Source organism: Ciconia boyciana, chromosome 17 (genome assembly GCF_034638445.1).
Source record: "Ciconia boyciana chromosome 17, ASM3463844v1, whole genome shotgun sequence".
NCBI lineage: Eukaryota > Metazoa > Chordata > Aves > Ciconiiformes > Ciconiidae > Ciconia > Ciconia boyciana.
In genome coordinates, this window is record NC_132950.1 from 5,574,053 (window position 1) to 5,590,893 (window position 16,841).

General features: G+C 47.2%; 1 protein-coding gene across 4 annotated transcripts in view; it reads right to left on the reverse strand.

The window, feature by feature from the left end:
- AP2B1 (adaptor related protein complex 2 subunit beta 1) overlaps positions 1 to 16,841 on the reverse strand; it is an 80,546-nt gene that overhangs the window by 4,869 nt on the left and 58,836 nt on the right. For 3 of the 4 annotated variants that reach the window (XM_072882665.1, XM_072882663.1, XM_072882664.1), the window contains 3 exons: positions 16,688 to 16,817; positions 7,919 to 8,003; positions 7,112 to 7,198 (listed from right to left, as the gene is read on the reverse strand). In XM_072882665.1, coding sequence (XP_072738766.1) covers positions 7,112 to 7,198; positions 7,919 to 8,003; positions 16,688 to 16,817 — 302 coding nt within the window. The remainder of the gene's footprint in view (positions 1 to 7,111; positions 7,199 to 7,918; positions 8,004 to 16,687; positions 16,818 to 16,841) is intronic. The other variant, XM_072882666.1, reaches the window with a different exon arrangement.

Sequence of the window (16,841 nt, forward strand, 5' to 3'; positions counted from 1 at the left end):
GGGACAGCAGAGTCTGTTCATGCACCAGGGAATGGTAGAAGCAAGAAAGAAAGGGCCCCACAAGTCCATACACTGATGCAGAGACTTGGACCCGCTGCCTCTCCCCAGGGCAGCGTTGATAGCCAGAGCTGCGGAGCAGCTCCACGGGCAGCCTGGACCCTTCGCCTGTGGCTGGGCTGAACCCCGTTGCTCCCCAGGCTTCAGAATGGCTGCGTGCAGGTCGAGGAGGGTTCAGGCATCCAGCTACCCAGGCACACTCAGATTTAGGTTTCCTCTCTTCTCCAGTTACTATGGAAACTGGCAGATATAAGTAACTAATGAGATCCTTTGCTTAAAAACCCTCATTCCCTCCGTCTCCTCCTCCCACCTCTACTCCGCTATACAACAAACTCATCCAGATTAGGGAAACGGGCAACGCAGAGCAGTCCCCTGCTCGCAGGGAGCGTGGCTGGGAGACCCCCGCGCTGGAGGGACATCACCCACTAGGGATGAAGCCCAAACTCCCATCTCCTCATGCCCCCCCAGACAGCAAGAGCAGCCTCCAGGGCTTTGCGAAGGCACGGTGTTCAACACAAGTGCCGGCTCAGAGAGTGCATCCTTGTTTGCAAGGGACATTGGTATTAAATGTGATTTTGTTTGCCCATTTTTAACAGGCTGTGGTTAAACCTCACCGGTCTGAAGCCCCTCTGGACACGTATCCTGGAAGTGGAACTGCTGGCAAGGGTTTGAGATTTTCTCCAGCAGTCTTTATACCTGCCAGCAGCACTCTCCCCCTCCACTGGGGGATGCTGTCAGAGCAAAGGCATCCCCCGGGGAGCATGGGTGCAGGGTCAGAAGCAAGGCTGCAAGCGGGAAGCTGTAATTTTGGCAGCTGTGGGGCTGCTATCCCATCACACAGTGTGATGGCAGAGGAGGGGAGCGCTCCTGCTGCCCGGGGAGCTGTGCTTTGGGGGCACAGTGGGTGAGACGGGGCCGCAGAGCAGCTGCTCTTACGCCAAAGCCTTCAACCGTGCGATGGCATCTCTTGCAATTTAAACAGCCGCTGCCTCTGCTGGGGGGCAGATTACCGAGCAGGGACGTGCTTGTAGGGGGGGGTACAGAGAGGGAAACTGAGGCAGGGCAACTCCTAGGAAAGCCTGTTTTCTACCTCTCTGTCTGACCCCAGTTACCCTCTGAAGAATGCAAGAAACCCTACCAGAACATGCCCTGTCTCAGCCAGACACCCAGAGCAATTGTGAGCATGCTGGAGTGCTGGTGCTTGGCTTGCCTGACTCCTCCTGCCCCCTCTCTCAGCACAGATTTGGGGACTGGCGAGAGCCTACCCCCTCTCCCGCCAGGTAGCAGCTCCCATCCCTCCTCTGCTCCCCAGTGTCAGGATTTTGGATTTTGGAGATCGGGCAGAGTTGCTAAGCAACAGTGCCAGGCTGTGCCTGGCTGAAGGCAGGACCGCTAATGCCATGTGACAGCACAGCCTTTGAAAAAAAATAAAATAAAATTTTAAAAAAGGCAGATATTTGCTGGGAGCAGAGCGCTGAGCCCAGCTTTGAACAGGGCTGCTGGTTTCCGAGCGAGCGCGCAGCACCCACTGGAGCTCTGGTTAGTGCCCGGCGTGGGCAGGAGGAGGGCTGAGCCGAGCTGCCTGGGCACGCGTCTCCCTGCACACGTGGGGTCTGGTGACTCTGCAAACCAGAGCCACACGAGTCCTTCTGCAAGATGGCACAGTCTACATCTGACCTTGCTAAGCAACTTTGCACAGGGCTTTTTCTTCTGGCTCAATGCTTACTCTCAAAACCCTCTTGAAGCACAATGTAAGGATACAGAAAGGTTTCCCCATCACCAAGGCCAGGGACACCAGTCTATCTTTCACGGTTGGGGTTTTTTTGTTTGTTTGTGGAGTTTGTTTTCTTTTTCTTTTGCTTTTTAAACAGAATTCTTTACCCTACCTCAGTCCAACAACTAAATAGCACACTTGGAAAGACAGGCACACAGGGAAGAACAGCTGGACAAGGTCTCCTCCCTTGCACTGAAGTAATCCAATTCTTTTCAACAGCACTTTCCTTCTGGGTAAAGCAGAGGACATGCTTAAATCTTTTACCCATACAGCTCAAAAATTTCACTTCCCAACTCAAACAGCCAAGATGACCAATTGGCAACAATGGGACTTTTCACAAAGGACACGCACAACTCGGAATCAACACCGACAATATACCTTTTTTGAACTTGGACCTTCCTGGCATTTTGCAGCATGCACTGGATATCAGGAAGTAAAATTTAATGACTATATTTTATGCTGTGGTAGCTGAGAACATGCCCATGCCATTTCTAGCAACACCTGAACGGTTCTGAGCATCCAGCCAAGAACTGCATTCAAATACCAAATGTGTCTGCAGACTCTGATCCAGTGGGGAGGCACTTTGGTCAATATTATGACAGTACATTCATTTCCAAGACATGTAGTATGCACGGGTTCTATAATTTATTAAACCATCAGGTTACTAGATTTGCACATACAGAAAAAAAATATACCAGGGAAGCTTGTGTATGACTGTCCCCCAGGTTGTTCCAGCAAGAAAATCCAATTTCTCTTTGTTCCAGCATTAGCAAATTACACAGGGCAAGGAAAACAAAGTGACCACTGCATACCAATAAAGCCATATTCAACTCCGAACACTAAAGCTGTTGTTTCACACCAAATTGTGGACCAGTAATAAGCAAGCAAAACCAAAGCTCCTAGAACTGCTGAACAGCACAGCAACTAATTGCCTCCTGTTTAGTGGCATTCAATCTCCATGTGCAAGTCAGCTTGTCCTCTTTCACTCTGTGGGTTTGGGTAAGCAGAATTTAAAAAAAGAAAAGCATTTAGCTAATCTGATTTGCACATCTTAGCTTAATGTAGTGGTCCTTTAAAATTTAATCAAACTTAGCATGTTGAAAAAACAGTGTAAACAAGGCAAACTGAGCTTTAGCGCATGCTCAGTTGCAGGGGAAACCCCAGTTGGTATAGTTGCACCAACAGCACCCAGATTATTTGAGCTATAACAGTCTAGGAATCTATTTCATTGCAGTAAATTCTTATATTTGCATTTTAAAAATCCAAAAATCAATTAATTTAGCACTGGATTCATAAGAGATGAGAATGCTGGGGTATAACCATGACCTTGTGTTTTCATTACAAGTTGTATTTCTGAATATGGTTTTCTCCATGGAAATATCATAACCTCTTTCTCAGAGGCAGATGCATGAAACAGCTCTAATGAATTCAGGATGTGCAGCATATCCTACGTACACCTTGGCCCCATGATACAACTCCAGAGAGACTTGCTCCTCCACAGCCATACTCCAGCCCCAAAGAACAGCCTCAGGCCAGTGCCAGCTCTTACCACTGGGAACCTGAGCCCCAAATCCCTCATCCAGAATTAAACACTCGTCTCTCACTGAGCCACTGGGAACTGTGGGAATACCTTCAAGGGTCCAGGATTTGCTTTTTTTGGGAACAAAGATGCTGGAGACAGGGATCAGAGTGGCAAGCTCTGACCATTTAAGCATACCTGCTCCTCCCCCCACAGCCTGGCACCTTATCCTAGGCTTCAGCTTGCGGTGCTGTGGGCTACCTGCAGCAGCCAAGATTTTCTGGTTGTTCTGTGCCCTGTTATGGGGTGAGCTGCCAGGGACGGGACCTTTTTCTACCATCCCTGTTGCAAACCATCAAAGCTCGAGTCAATCTTATTTGGCTTGCCTTGTGGGCACAGGGTAGATCTTTTACCTACAAAGGCCTGGGAGCACAGACTCACACAGAAGCATCTCCACTGATGGACTGTGTTTATCTCCTTTTTGTTTGAAGGAACAAAAGAAATAACCTGGGGAAAAGCCTGCAGTTTACACAGGAGGTGCTGTAAGGTGACTGTTGCACAGTGACAGACAGCTCTGGATGTACAGGAAATGCACAAGCTGCTTTCTTGACAGATAAAACCTCAGCCTCCTAAAAAAAAATCCCTGCTCCAAGCCCATTTCACTTTGGTTTAAAGGAAAAGAAATTCAAATTTCAGGTTCTCCATTGAAGAAAATCAGCATCCCCTATTCAGCTGCTCAGCAGGGCCTCCTGCATGTCTGCACATAACTTCAGCCCCACTTCTCAGGTGGTGCAGAAACAGTGCAGATCTGAGCCCTCAGGAAAGCAAAGGTTCTTTGCAGCTAGGAGAAGAAAAGCCAGGCACCGAGCGTGCAGGGACCACACTTCTGATCAGCCCTCTGCCCAGCGGCAGCCGCACGCCGTTCGGCACGCTCTGCTCCATCTGTCCGACGCCTGCCGCAGCCGTGCGGCTCTAAGTGGCTGGTAGTGTTGTGATTAGGGCACATCAGCTGGGAGCAGAGGTATTTTTAGCTCACAGCTGAATTCGCATCACTGGGCTGCAATCGGTTAGACCGAAGCATGAATGGTGCGGTGCGTCCCCGAGCCTCAACGGCAACTCGCCACCAAGTGGGTGGGCTCACACTAGGCATGAATTACTTATCTGAGTGGATGCCAGAGGAGGGATAACGATTCACACGGCGGCTGCACACCTCTGCGGAGCCGGTGGCGCTTAGAAGCTTTTAGTCTGTACCAAAGGGTTGCAAAAACCCAGCACCTCCTAAGTTTTAGTTAGGAGTGGCTGAAATCTGCAGACTTTGTTCTGCACAGCTCTGCCACGGCAGCCGTTGCATACCTTATTTTATGCAGTGATAGGAGAGCTGCACACGGTGGTATTTAATCGGTGAACAATAGAACCGCCGACAGCACAAGTCGAGAGCTTTATTCTGGTTAGGCATCTCCTACAAAACAGTCTTTTGAACCTGAACCAGTCTTTCCTTCACAAGGATCAAGTTCCTAAAGATTTTATACCCAGAGCTGTTATTCTTGGAAGAAAGGAGGTGTCTTAAAACAGGGCTATTTTAACTGGATTTAAATGATCAAGATTGTGAATCTTGAAAGACTATCGCCCTACGGCGGCACATGGCCAGACATGCACCCTTTCTCTGGTATAAGCTAGTAGCAAGATGGATTCAGCTGTCATCAAAGCTCAGTTTATTTCGCCTCTGTCCCGGTGTGCACTACCAGCCACTTGCCACACTGCGAGAAGTCTCCATCCCTGAGGATGCTGGAAGCCCAGCCCTCCATGGGGTCTGGGGCCCGGCTGATCCTTGTACAGGCAGGTTTGATGCTCTTAGCATGGTCTGTACTAGAGGAGGTTACTGCTTAGATGAAATCAAGGTGAGCAGCAGACTGAGTCAGGGTTGCATTGGTAGTTAAAATACAAGGGACTAAGACAAGCACACAAGATTTCCCTAGTTCTCCCTCCTGCAAGCTACTGGCTTGCTCCTTGCCGAAGCCCAGGTGGTCAAGGAAGGAAACGGCCGGTATAGTTGCAAGGAGGAGGAGGTGTCGGCAGCAGAAATACAGAAACAGAAGCTTCAGTGGATGGAAGTGTTTGAAATCTGTTTATGAGACATGACCCACTTTCTTCCGTACATAAGCCAAAGAGGCTGGCAGATCCTGCACACCCCCGAGCATCCCAAGTGACGGATTGTGCTCGGGAGAGGCACTGCATCCAGGGCTTTTGCTAAAGCACCAAGAGAAGTGTCTTCTTGTCTGAGCCCTGGCAATGCCTGCGGATACCACTGCAGAGAAACCGCCCAGCGTTCCCATGCTCTTCCTGCGAGCTAGTAACACGTTCTCCACTGAGAATCACCAATTCAGGCAGGCCTGGGCATGCAGTCTGATCCAGGATGGCAAACCTTTCCTGAATGGGGAGCACTGCCTGTCACTCCACATTTTCTAACATTTTCTTCCGGAGGAAGTAGGGGGCATAGACCAGCCTGCAGGATCACCAGTGCTCATCTTCCGTGCCACGCACACCCCCTCTCTCCCTCCCAACTACATCCTCCGCCAGCCAGCACCGCAACACCCCAGCGCCACGCATGAGAAGCTACCAACGTTTCTGATTTGAGCTATAAAGAGCCCTGGACGGTGTGCTCAGGGCACGGCCAGGGCAGAAGGCATTACTGGCAGCAGCACTGCAGTGCAGGGGGAGAGGCTATGCCAAGCTCGGTCGGGAGCAGAGGGAGGACTGGGGGAGGTGCAGAGGTGGTTCTCATTTGAAACCCCACAGTGAAATCAAGTCATAAGGTCCAACAGCTGCTATTTTTTCCCCTCTTGCGTGCTCCATCTTTTATATTTCAAAATAGTAATAATTATGAGTACAAAGAGACCCATGGTTTCTGTCTGCAATTGAAGCAAGAGGGTGTTCATTGTGTAAGAGCAGACACGAGAGAATAAAAAGGTTACAGGGTTTGTAATCAATAAGGACACTTTTTTCCTCTACGAAACATAGCAGCTTTTGGTAGAATCGCTTGGCTCCTGTCCAGAACCTCTTGAACAGGAGCAAAGCTGCTACGCTGGCCCCGTTCCACTTTTTTTACACTCCCTCATCCTTCAGCAGTAGTAAGGTCATACGTACAAGTAGGATGCTCACAGAGGCAGCTAGATGGCTAAACATGGAGCTAAACGGGACAGAGTATGATCAAAATGCATCAATATAGCAGCTAACAACAGCAGATCACAACTCTTCTCACATGGCCTGTCCTCCATAGATGTCAAAACATTTTACAGTGGTATCTAGGGTTACTCTTTCACAACAGAAAGAAGAAAGCAGATGCTGAAAGGTGAAGTGACTGGCCCGGGATTATGCAGTAGGTTAAAGTCAGGGCTGGTACACCTTGCCTGAAACACACAGTAGCAGGACAGGATTGCTGAACAGCCCCCAAACCGTATTCAGCTCTATTTAAAAGAGCAGCTTTGCAGAGAAGCAAAGTATAAAAGAGAAAACAAGAATACAAGATCCAGAATGAAAGGAAGAAACAGACAGGTAAAATCTAAGATTTGGGATTTTTAGATGTGCTTTTATAGGGACCCAGCTAAAGTTTTTGGCTGAAACAAGCCCTAGGATCCAAGGCTGTTCTGTTCATAAGTGCAATACCCACCTATCCGTTAGCCATAGACAATGCTATTAACAAGGTGATATCTACTGACCATACATCAAAAGTGCTCTCAGTGTGGTAGAATTAAGCTACTCACCAGCATTCAGGTGACAGTCTTTAATCTGGAACTGAAGCTCATTTTCATTTGGAATATCTTTCCATGTTGCAAGGAAGACCTGGCGCTCTAGAAATGAGAAAGATGATCAGCACTCCTGGATCCTCACAGGACCGTAGCATTAATTAATTCAACGCAGAACGTTACAAGGTAGACACGCAGAAGATCTTTTGGTCACATTTTGCCCTGCCGTGGACAGATCCAGGATTTGCTCCTATAACCACCTCAGTCTAACTGTAAAAGCAGGAAAGCTTTGATGGATTTTGGAACCCCCAAACCAGAGACAGTCTTTATCATATGAGCTGCTTACAAACCAAGAACAGGCGGGATTTGACAAGAAGGAAGGAGATGCACACATCTAGGATTACATTAGTGAAAGCTGCTTTTCAAGCAACTTCCCAGCCAACTCAAACAACAATTTAATAAAGGTGACCAGGAACACACGAATTACAGGTAAAGTGGTATGGGGGCAAATCCTAGACCCGTTTGAGTGAATCAAACCCTCCAAAAAACCCCCCCCAAAAATCAGCTTCAAAGAAAACAGATCCACCCCTTGTCTGGCAGAGAGAATCAGAGCAGAAGACTTGGGTTCTGGTAACTATTGGAGTTGCAGGACAACAGGGAGAGGCTACCAAACCACTACAGATCAATTCAGGCTGCTGAGATGCACTGGCATGAAGATTGTGGCCAAGCCCATGTGAATCTCAGCCATGGGACAACTACACCCAGCTGGGCACTGCGAGCACAGTCTGGCCGAGGGAGGCTGACCACAGACCTAAAAGCACTCACCCATTTTGCCATCCTCTACGAAAAGCACGTTGAGAGGAATTAGGCAGCTGAAGTAAAAGACATCAATGTTGTTTTTCACAGCCACCTGTTACAGAAGAAACAGGGGTGGTTAAAGTTCCTCTATCAGCTGGAAGTCCAAAGGGATCCCAAGACTTTGCGCAGACTCATTGCCTGCCCACGCACCCTGGAGTGCTCTCTCTGAGCAGAAGCCAGCTCTGAACATGAGACTACCTGGAGAGATGTCGCTGAGCTTCTAGGTAGTTTCAGGCAAGGATCAGTCCCACCCCTCTGTGCTCACTCCGTTTCCACTAAAAGCTGCTCAATCTTCTCCTATTGCTGCTTTCACGATGCTGCTTCAGAGCCAGCTGCACTGATGGGGTCACAGCCTCATCACAGGCAAGGGTTCTTGCTCTTTTTCGCTCTCATTCAGCCTCTCCCTCCCCTCACTTCTTCCACCTCCGATATACATTCATCTCTCTTGGCTGCACACAGCTACTATCATGTCTGTCATATTGCACACGAGCTTCTTCATCACCCCTCTTTGCCATCTCACTCTTGTAATTCTCCAGCTCCAAACCGCTGTGTATTCTTTATTTTCACCCCCAGCTCTTAGTCATGTCTGAACACGCAGACTCCTTGATTAGTCGTATCTCAGTCCAGACACTTTCTAGAAAACCTGAAGCTGGTCCATTGCCTGCACCTTCCTTGCAGCATCTCCCAAATCTCCTGCCTTTACCTTTGTGAAAGCTATATAGCGAACACGTGCCAGGTGTTGGTTCCTGGAAGAAGCAGCCCTGCTACAGAGTAATCAGGGCAGGTAAAAAAAAAAAAAGATCACTTGACAAAAGACTTAATTCTCAGTGTCATTAAACCCCACCAGCCAGGGAGATGCACTGGATTGCCTTTTATAACACATGCTTGCCGCATTACCAACTAATCTCTGCTAACACAGACAGCAACCTCACTTCCAGTTTTCCCCAGGCTGAGAGCTGACGGTACAGCAGGAGCAAACCGGAGGTGTGAGAAAGTGCACTGTCATAATACAGCACAGAAAAAGGTAGCTCTGGGCTTCATTTCTATGCCTCTCACGCTCTCCTCACATCATCCCGCATAGGGATAGCTTGTCACGGGAGTACAGTTCAGAAGGCACCTGCCATTGCTTGCAACGAAGGAAACTTGTCCTGTAGGAGAGATCTAGAATTGAGGTCGTGTGTGGAGCCCTGAATTTCAGGAGCCGTTTGAGCTCCTACTTCCTTTGAAAAATCCCAGAAGGAGTTCTCCAATTTGTCACCCTGCTGAAACACAAACCAGACCATGCTAAATGCTGAGCCAAAGAAATAAATTTGCTGCTACAAAGATTTATGCCAAGACGAACTCCATTCAACATTAATAATTACATACATTAGTGTTCTGCTAAGAAAATCTATTGTCCCATAGTGGCAGGTTTTGAAAGACACCCCCAAATGTCGGTAAAACCAGCTGCGGATAGACAAGGGAGGGGAATAAACCAGAGCATTCAAACACAAGTCAGCTGATTAGACACACATGCAAGCTAGAGGACAAGTGGTAGGAGATCAAGCTCCCAAATAAACTCTTCTAGCAATTGGGAAGGTCCCAGAAGTGCAAAGAACAGCAGAAAGGTAGATGTGACAGTCTGTGGGGTTTCTACTTTCAGCCATCACTAAAGGTAGCAGCTTATATTTAATTCCCACAGTGCAAACCAGCTTAAGAAGGGATTAGTTTAAAGCCCACTAAAACCATGTAAATGATGGTGTAACCTAGAAAAAAAATGGAAATGGTCCTCTGTAATAGGGAGCTGTCACATGCTTCGATTGCCAGCGTCATACTCTGGCTTGGTGCCTCTAGCTCAGACACTAGACACTCCAACTCCCGAGGGGCAAGGGCAGATTGGTGGATGGACTTAAGTGATTCACCTCTGCAAAATGTGATTGAACAGACAGGGTGAGTAGCCAAAAACACACCCCTGAATCTGGGAGGGGAGAGCTGGGGAAGGGACAGCAGTGTAGCCATTCCAGATGCTATGCTTGGATATAAGTCATGGAGATGAGCCAGAAGAGGGAAAATTTAGGCTAAACGTCTGGGAAAACTCGATAGCAAGGATTATTAAGCAGCAGTAAATTCTCCTGAGGAAGAGAGAAGCTCCAGTGCTTGGAGTATTTAAAATCAGCCTTGACAATGCTCTCAATAAGAAGAACTGTAGCAAAACACCAAAGCATATCAGGGACTACACTGCGTGACCTAAGATCTTTTCCAACTCTGATTTAATGATTAATTGCCTTGCCTTAGAACAACAGAGATTACTTAGCTTTTGTAGCTAATTATTGTTGCCATACAACAGCAGTTTCTTACAAGAGGGGCTGGAAAGCAGTGCCTTCTCTCCAGTCACAGTTCTAGAGGCACACTCCAAATTAATATGCTAACCCTGTCCCTGCAGTTATAAGAATGCTATAAAAAGGTATCTGCTGACCTGCTTCTCAACTCTGCAGAAACATACTGAGTAAGCTGCTTTGGCTACACTCTGGAGAGCTACCCAATTAAGATGCTCTGAAGTGCAATTTCTTCCCAGCAAAGAAAAGCAAGCCACACACCAGCCTTCCTCCCAAACTACATCATTGGGTTCAGTAATGACATCACGTGTCACCTTGCAAGTATCTGTAATGATGCAGAAACCAGCTGTTACAAACAATTTTTGCAAACAGGAAAGGAAAAAGCTACAGTCTCCTTAAACCTATAGCACTAGGACAAGACTGGTAAGCTTTTCAAGAGTAGCTTCCACCATTCAACACCACATACTTCCCCCGAACAGCCAGGCATGCACTGTTAGCGCTGTGGTCCCCAAGATCTGGTCCATGAAAAGGCACCTGGATGGGAAACTTGCACCAAGAATAGGCTAAGAGGCCCTACCAGTTGATAACAGCTTTCCAAGGTCACGCTTCAACCTTTGCACTGCTACATCAGGAGCATCCAATGCCATCTGACAGGCTACCAAAGCAACCGCAGGCAGAAAGCAGATCCGCAGCAGCACCTCTGAGAAACTGAGTAGTTAATAACAGTGACTTGCCAAAAAAATCCAGTGCTCCTTAGGTGGGAACATCGGCCTGAGACAATCAATGCCAGTTAAAGTGGTACCAGTAGTTGATAAGTCTCTCCAGGTTTGACAGGCTTGAAAGGCACCTCCACTTGCATTCAATACTCCAGTCCAGACTAACCTTGCCTGTGGCTCTGCAGCTTTAACCTGCCAACCTGAACATGAACTATTAAATCTTTAACAAGACCTTCAGCTTCAGACATTTGAGGGTTGAAAAAGAAGCATTTTGAATAAAAAGGGCTTTCCATCTATGATCTTTTTGAAAGGAGGAAAAAAAATTTACTACCTTATGAATTTAGTCAAGCAGACTACAAAGCTTCTGAGGGATAAAAGTCAAAAGGTGCCAGATTTTCATGTGATGCTTCACTGCTGAAAAGATGTGAGCCCACTAAAAACTGGCACAGGGTTCCCAATCACTTACGTCTTGTTCAGGATCTGACTAGAGGAAGCAGCACCTCTAGAAATAACCCCTGGAACATATTTGCTCACCTTGCAGCATGAGCACCTTTCTGATGTCCTTTCTTGCAGTGCAACCCTCTGATAGCCAAGGCATGGTATTTTGGGGAAGAGATACCTCATAAGAACAATTCTAAGTTATTTTCTTCAATAGTGTAGGTTTCTGATGCTTTAAATCCCAGACTTGAGCATAAGAACTGACTTTCAAAGTCAAGTCTGAAAGCAACACAGATGCTTTCCATCAGCAGCAAGTACACAACATACCCACTTGGAATCCCATTAGCACCTACACTAAATTAAGGATTTACTTCAAGTTGGGTTTTGCTTTAGAGCCTGGTAACAGTGAAACTGTTAAGGCAAGAAGAACCCTCCTCTGCAGAGTCTTTTTTACCTCTGCCAGCACAAGGTCATGGTTTATTCCGTGACAGTCTGCTGCTCTGACTGTCAGATGCCCCCAGGGAGTGCTAGCTACTTCACTTCATTTTGTTTGACAGGTAGGGTTCTCGGGATCCTACGGGTGCTTGACAGCCGCTGCCAGCCGGATGCTCTACCTACAGGCACAAGTCTCAAGCCCGGGCAGCGGAGTTGTGTGCAGACAGCGAGGCTGGGTGCTGCGCCCCTGGCTGCGGCTGTCATCTCCAGGCACGGCACCTACGTCAATGGTCAGGGAACAGCGAGTTACCGGGAGGGTTATGCTCCTCGTGTGTGCCTGGCTGTACTTGAAGTTCAAAACATACATTTTATCAAATATGCTGTACCATGTGGCAGACCTGCCCTTAATCAGCAAGCCAACAGCTTTCCGCAGCTGAGCTAGGAACTGGCCACAGACACCAAGCTGTGATCTGAGTCCTTAATTCAGGGAGCTCCCAGGAGGGTTCTCTTTGCTAGAATAAGACCCTCACTAATAGAGGCTGTTAAAAAAGTAACCTAGGCAACAAACCCAAGAAACCACCTTCCACATCTAGTCACCCAAGGCTGTTCTGTGGTGGCTGGTCCAGCAATTTTGACACAGCTCACACACAGGCAGATATTATCCCATTTATCAAGCAGGCTCTGAAGAGAGAACATCTGCTGGCTGGACTTGCTGCTCACGCCGATTCCCAGCCTTGTTTTTATGGAGAGTTGAATGTGTGAAATCTGTTTCCAAGTACCGAGAGCTCTGCATTTGTGACCCGAGATACATTAACACTTCTGATGAATGAGAGCTCCAGCGGTTCTGCATTGCAAGCGAGACACTGAAGAGTGGAGGAGCACAGGTGATGAGTTACAGCAGAACTGAGTGTGGAAGGATAATATGATCTAGTGCATTAGCAGGACCGATCTCTTCTTAATTAAGAAGCTGCACCTTCATCTGCCTTTATAGAAATGTTTTGCCAAACTCATTGGAAGAAACAAAAATGTTCTGCACCTCACTGCTTAGCAGAAAGGGAGAGGTCTGTGCTTTCAAGTGTCACTTTTCAGGAAGAAATGCAGCTGGCAGATCCTTCCCTTTCAATACTCGCCAGATCATTTTACGGGCATTTTAGAAAACTGAAGCTATGCTTCTTTCAGTTGCATGCTCAGTAGCTGCAACAAACAGCCCTGGCAGTTGACAGCAGGTAACGCTGGGGAATGCAACGTACTGATTGTCAATTCTGAATGTGGATCCCAGGAGAATGGCAATGCTCCAGATTCAGGCAGACTCGCGACTGCTCCGGGAGTCCCTGCAGCTTGTTTTTGATTGTATTGTCTCCTGCAAGTGGTTACCATCTCACAGAAGAGATTATCGTATTCGTGCCATGACAGGCCAGGCCTGAGCTCTGAAACTCTCACAGCAGGCTGGCTCCACTTCACCTATTTCCAGGGTTAGGGCAGCAATTCTCATGCACCCAAATGAAAAAATTGAGTATTCTGATTTCACAGCATTTCACAGCCCTTGAAAGGCCATTTATTAGGAACAGTGGTTCTCTTTAGCATAGAAAGGCTCTCCTCCCAGGCATTTTCTTATTCGACTTGAAGCCAAATTTGACTTGAAGCCAAAGAAGTATCTGGAAAGAAGATTCCTCACCAATGCAAATCCTTATTTCAGAACCTATTTTCCTCTCTGAGAGCTCAAGGGCTCACACACAGTGGCAAAGATACCCCATCCACTCGAGCTCTTCTAGCAGGTACGACTGAGAGCCTACACGTCATCAGAGGGGTTTCACTGCTTTGACTGTGAAAAGGCAACTCCAGGACCCAAGCAAGCCTGTATAACTACTAGAGCCACCTCCCCAGCTGGCAAATGAGCCACGGCTATCAAATACTTGCAAAGCTCAATGCAGCCTCTCGCACACCTTTGGGCAAGAGCTTGTTATTGCTTACGAGTGCCATGCTCTGCAGAGGCAGCTCTGCACAGGGGAACCACAGCACCCACAAGTGCCAGGTAGCCTCCGAAAGGCTGACAAGGCACCGCAAGAGTGTCCCGCAGCAGAAGTTAGCAGCGCACAAATACCTAAGTCGGATTTTCTTTAGCAACAGGCACACTCCAAAGACATCCCGACAGCAGCTTTTTAATCTTTAAGAAGTAAAAAAGATTAACCAGAGAGCAGGGACTGGAGTCTGTTCAGCCCTACAGTGCTGTGCCCAGTCTAACTTTGGCTTTATCCTTTTAATAAATCACTGCTTGACTGGAGGTTGAATCTGAGTCAACAGGTCAAGAAAATTATCATCACTGCTTTGGGGTGGGGGGGGAGAAGCCTGCTATTCATTATCACAAGATGCAAGGTGACTGGCAAACAGAAGACTCTTCAGTTGGGAACCATAGTTATATTTTACCTAAGTAAGCCTCTGAAAATATTTCAGTCTTCCTCATCTTCTTGTAAAAACGACTTTTTTGTGAACTTGTCAAATATTTTAGTTTCTTTCCATGATTACAAATGTTAAGATTAAACCAGCTGTATCGGGTGAAAGATTAGAAACGGTAATAAAAATAACCTGAACAAGACTTGAATTCATTACTTCTGAAACAGTTGCCTAAGGAATGTACAACTAGTCTTTGAAGTCTCTAATTAACATGACAAAAAGTTGAAAGCTATCAGTTTGGTTACTTCAGGACTTATTTTTCTTGTTGCTAAACCAAAAACCCCCTACCAGAATAGGAGATGAACATAAGGCCCTCAGGTTCAAACCAGCCCTGCATCTCCTTCAATGTTCCCCAGCTCAGAAAAACCACATTAAGCAAATTCAGCTTGATGAGTGTTTTGGTTCTTCAATGAATACAGGAACATTTGTATCCTCTACTCCTATATTATGCTATAAATTGTTCCCTAAGTAGGTCACCAAAATGATTTCTGAATGTTTCAAGACAGATAATTTCTGCATGAACTCACAAAACAAAACCAGAGCCTTGGCTGTCAGGGCAATGACAGATCTCCATCAAACCCACTGCTGTCAAAAAAGTAAGGGGAGTGCTCTTTTTAACTTGGCATCTGCTATCATGATTCAACTCTTTGCAGAGAAATATACTATTACTCCATATGGCAGCTTCCCCAATTGTAAAAGGGCAGCCAACTTCTATGGCAATGAGAGAGCTAGCAAATTAGCAACTAAGTCTGGCACTAATGAATGCTCCGCTGTCTCAATAGAAGGTAGCTGGAGGTTTCCTCGCATGTTTTCTCTTTGCTTTGTTCTAGCAGAACATGCTACAAGAAACAAACTGTGTTCCGATTCCTTTAGAGATTTAATAACCCGAATACTTCACTTCCTTCCTGATCAAAGGAAGCAGCAACTTGAGAATGCATCGTTGAGAGAGTCCCCAGTGCGATGGAGGCAGATCAGGACTGTTACCTCCTAGAGACTTCCAAATTTGCTTCAGAGCAGGAGGTAGGTTTTACCACAGCTGACCCAAATGCAGTGATGCAACCACATCCTCGTGACCTGGACACAGAGGGAATCCAGCTTTTACACAAGCTGGAAGGGCCCTCTGTGGAAGACAAGCACATGTAATTCATTCACTGTCCGCACGCTCCCCCATCGCATGACTGAGCTCAGCGCCGGAGTGTAGGACTGCTCGTTTGAGCGCCAGAGAAGCTATTTCAAGCTGTTTGCCCAAAGACTCATCAATAAGTCATAAGCCCCAGAATGGAAGTCAAAAGAAGGGAAAAAACAGTTGCTCAGGCAGAATAAATAGTAACTTCCATTGCATTCTCTTAATCTAAAAAGAGAATGAGCTGCTTCAAAATATTCCCCTCTATGGGCTGCTACACTACAGGAACCCAACCTAGTTCCATCTCCTGGAGACTTGAGGTGAGTGAGACATGCTACAGTGCAAGTTAACTGCACTTTTGGGATACTGGGAAAACCATCCTGGAGGACCCAGCTACACAGAGCAGAGAAGAGTCACTCGCTGAGCTGCGCTCCACAGAGCAGCTGCACATGGCAGCAATAGGAAGAACTGTCTACCTGATGAACACTTCAAGACCAATGCCCCTGAGGCATGCCAGGACTGATAGAGACAGTCTCTGGTCCAAACCACGGGGGAACATCTCCCTGGATCTGTCGTGCCTTTATCAGATTGGCAGCCCAATCTGATAAAAAGCCTCTTCCAGGGAATGCTGTCCCGGACACACACCAACAATGCCATTAACGAAACACTGGCTGCTTACATCACTTCTCCCCTGACTTTCCTGGAACACACCTTGTTTGCATTGGATTCACCTATCTGGGGCAGGGACGTGCCAGTGCCTTTGTAAAGCACCCTGGAAGTTAAGAGCACTAGAGAAATATTAATCACTCAGCAGTTGCCATCTTTCCTGCAATTCCTTTAATTGCCTCAATTCTTGCTGACAGCTCGCTCTGCCTGCTCCATCACAGGCATGCACTTTCTCTGTTCAGACCAGCTCCAGTTCATAAGCCCAATCAAACCTCGAGCCCAGTTTACAGAATAGTGTTACTGGAGCAAAGACCTTAATCTACACAGATGCAGGCAGTGGGTCTGAGGTGCATGAAAAAGCAAACTCACAAAATTCAAGAAGTGTCTGCTTCAGTCCTCCTGGAAGAGACTAGAAAAAGGAACAGGAAGATGTTTTGGCTGGACTCATGGCCCACATCCATGAGGTCTGCCTGCTTACCCTATATGCATGGTATTTTGTTTGTTACTAGAGTCTTACACTTTGTGTTGAGCCAAACAAACTGGGCTGAGCACCTCCTGATCTCCACCCTGCCCAGAACAAGACAGTCCTTACCTGGAGGTTGTTCAGAGGCTCCATTTTCATGACTGGTCCCAGAGTGTTGAGGGGCAGGGAGACATCAATACTTTGGTTTGGCATCAGAGGTGTGTGAATGGCCAATGGGGTGCTCGGGATGACCCCGAAGCTGGCAAGAGAAAAACAGAGGTGA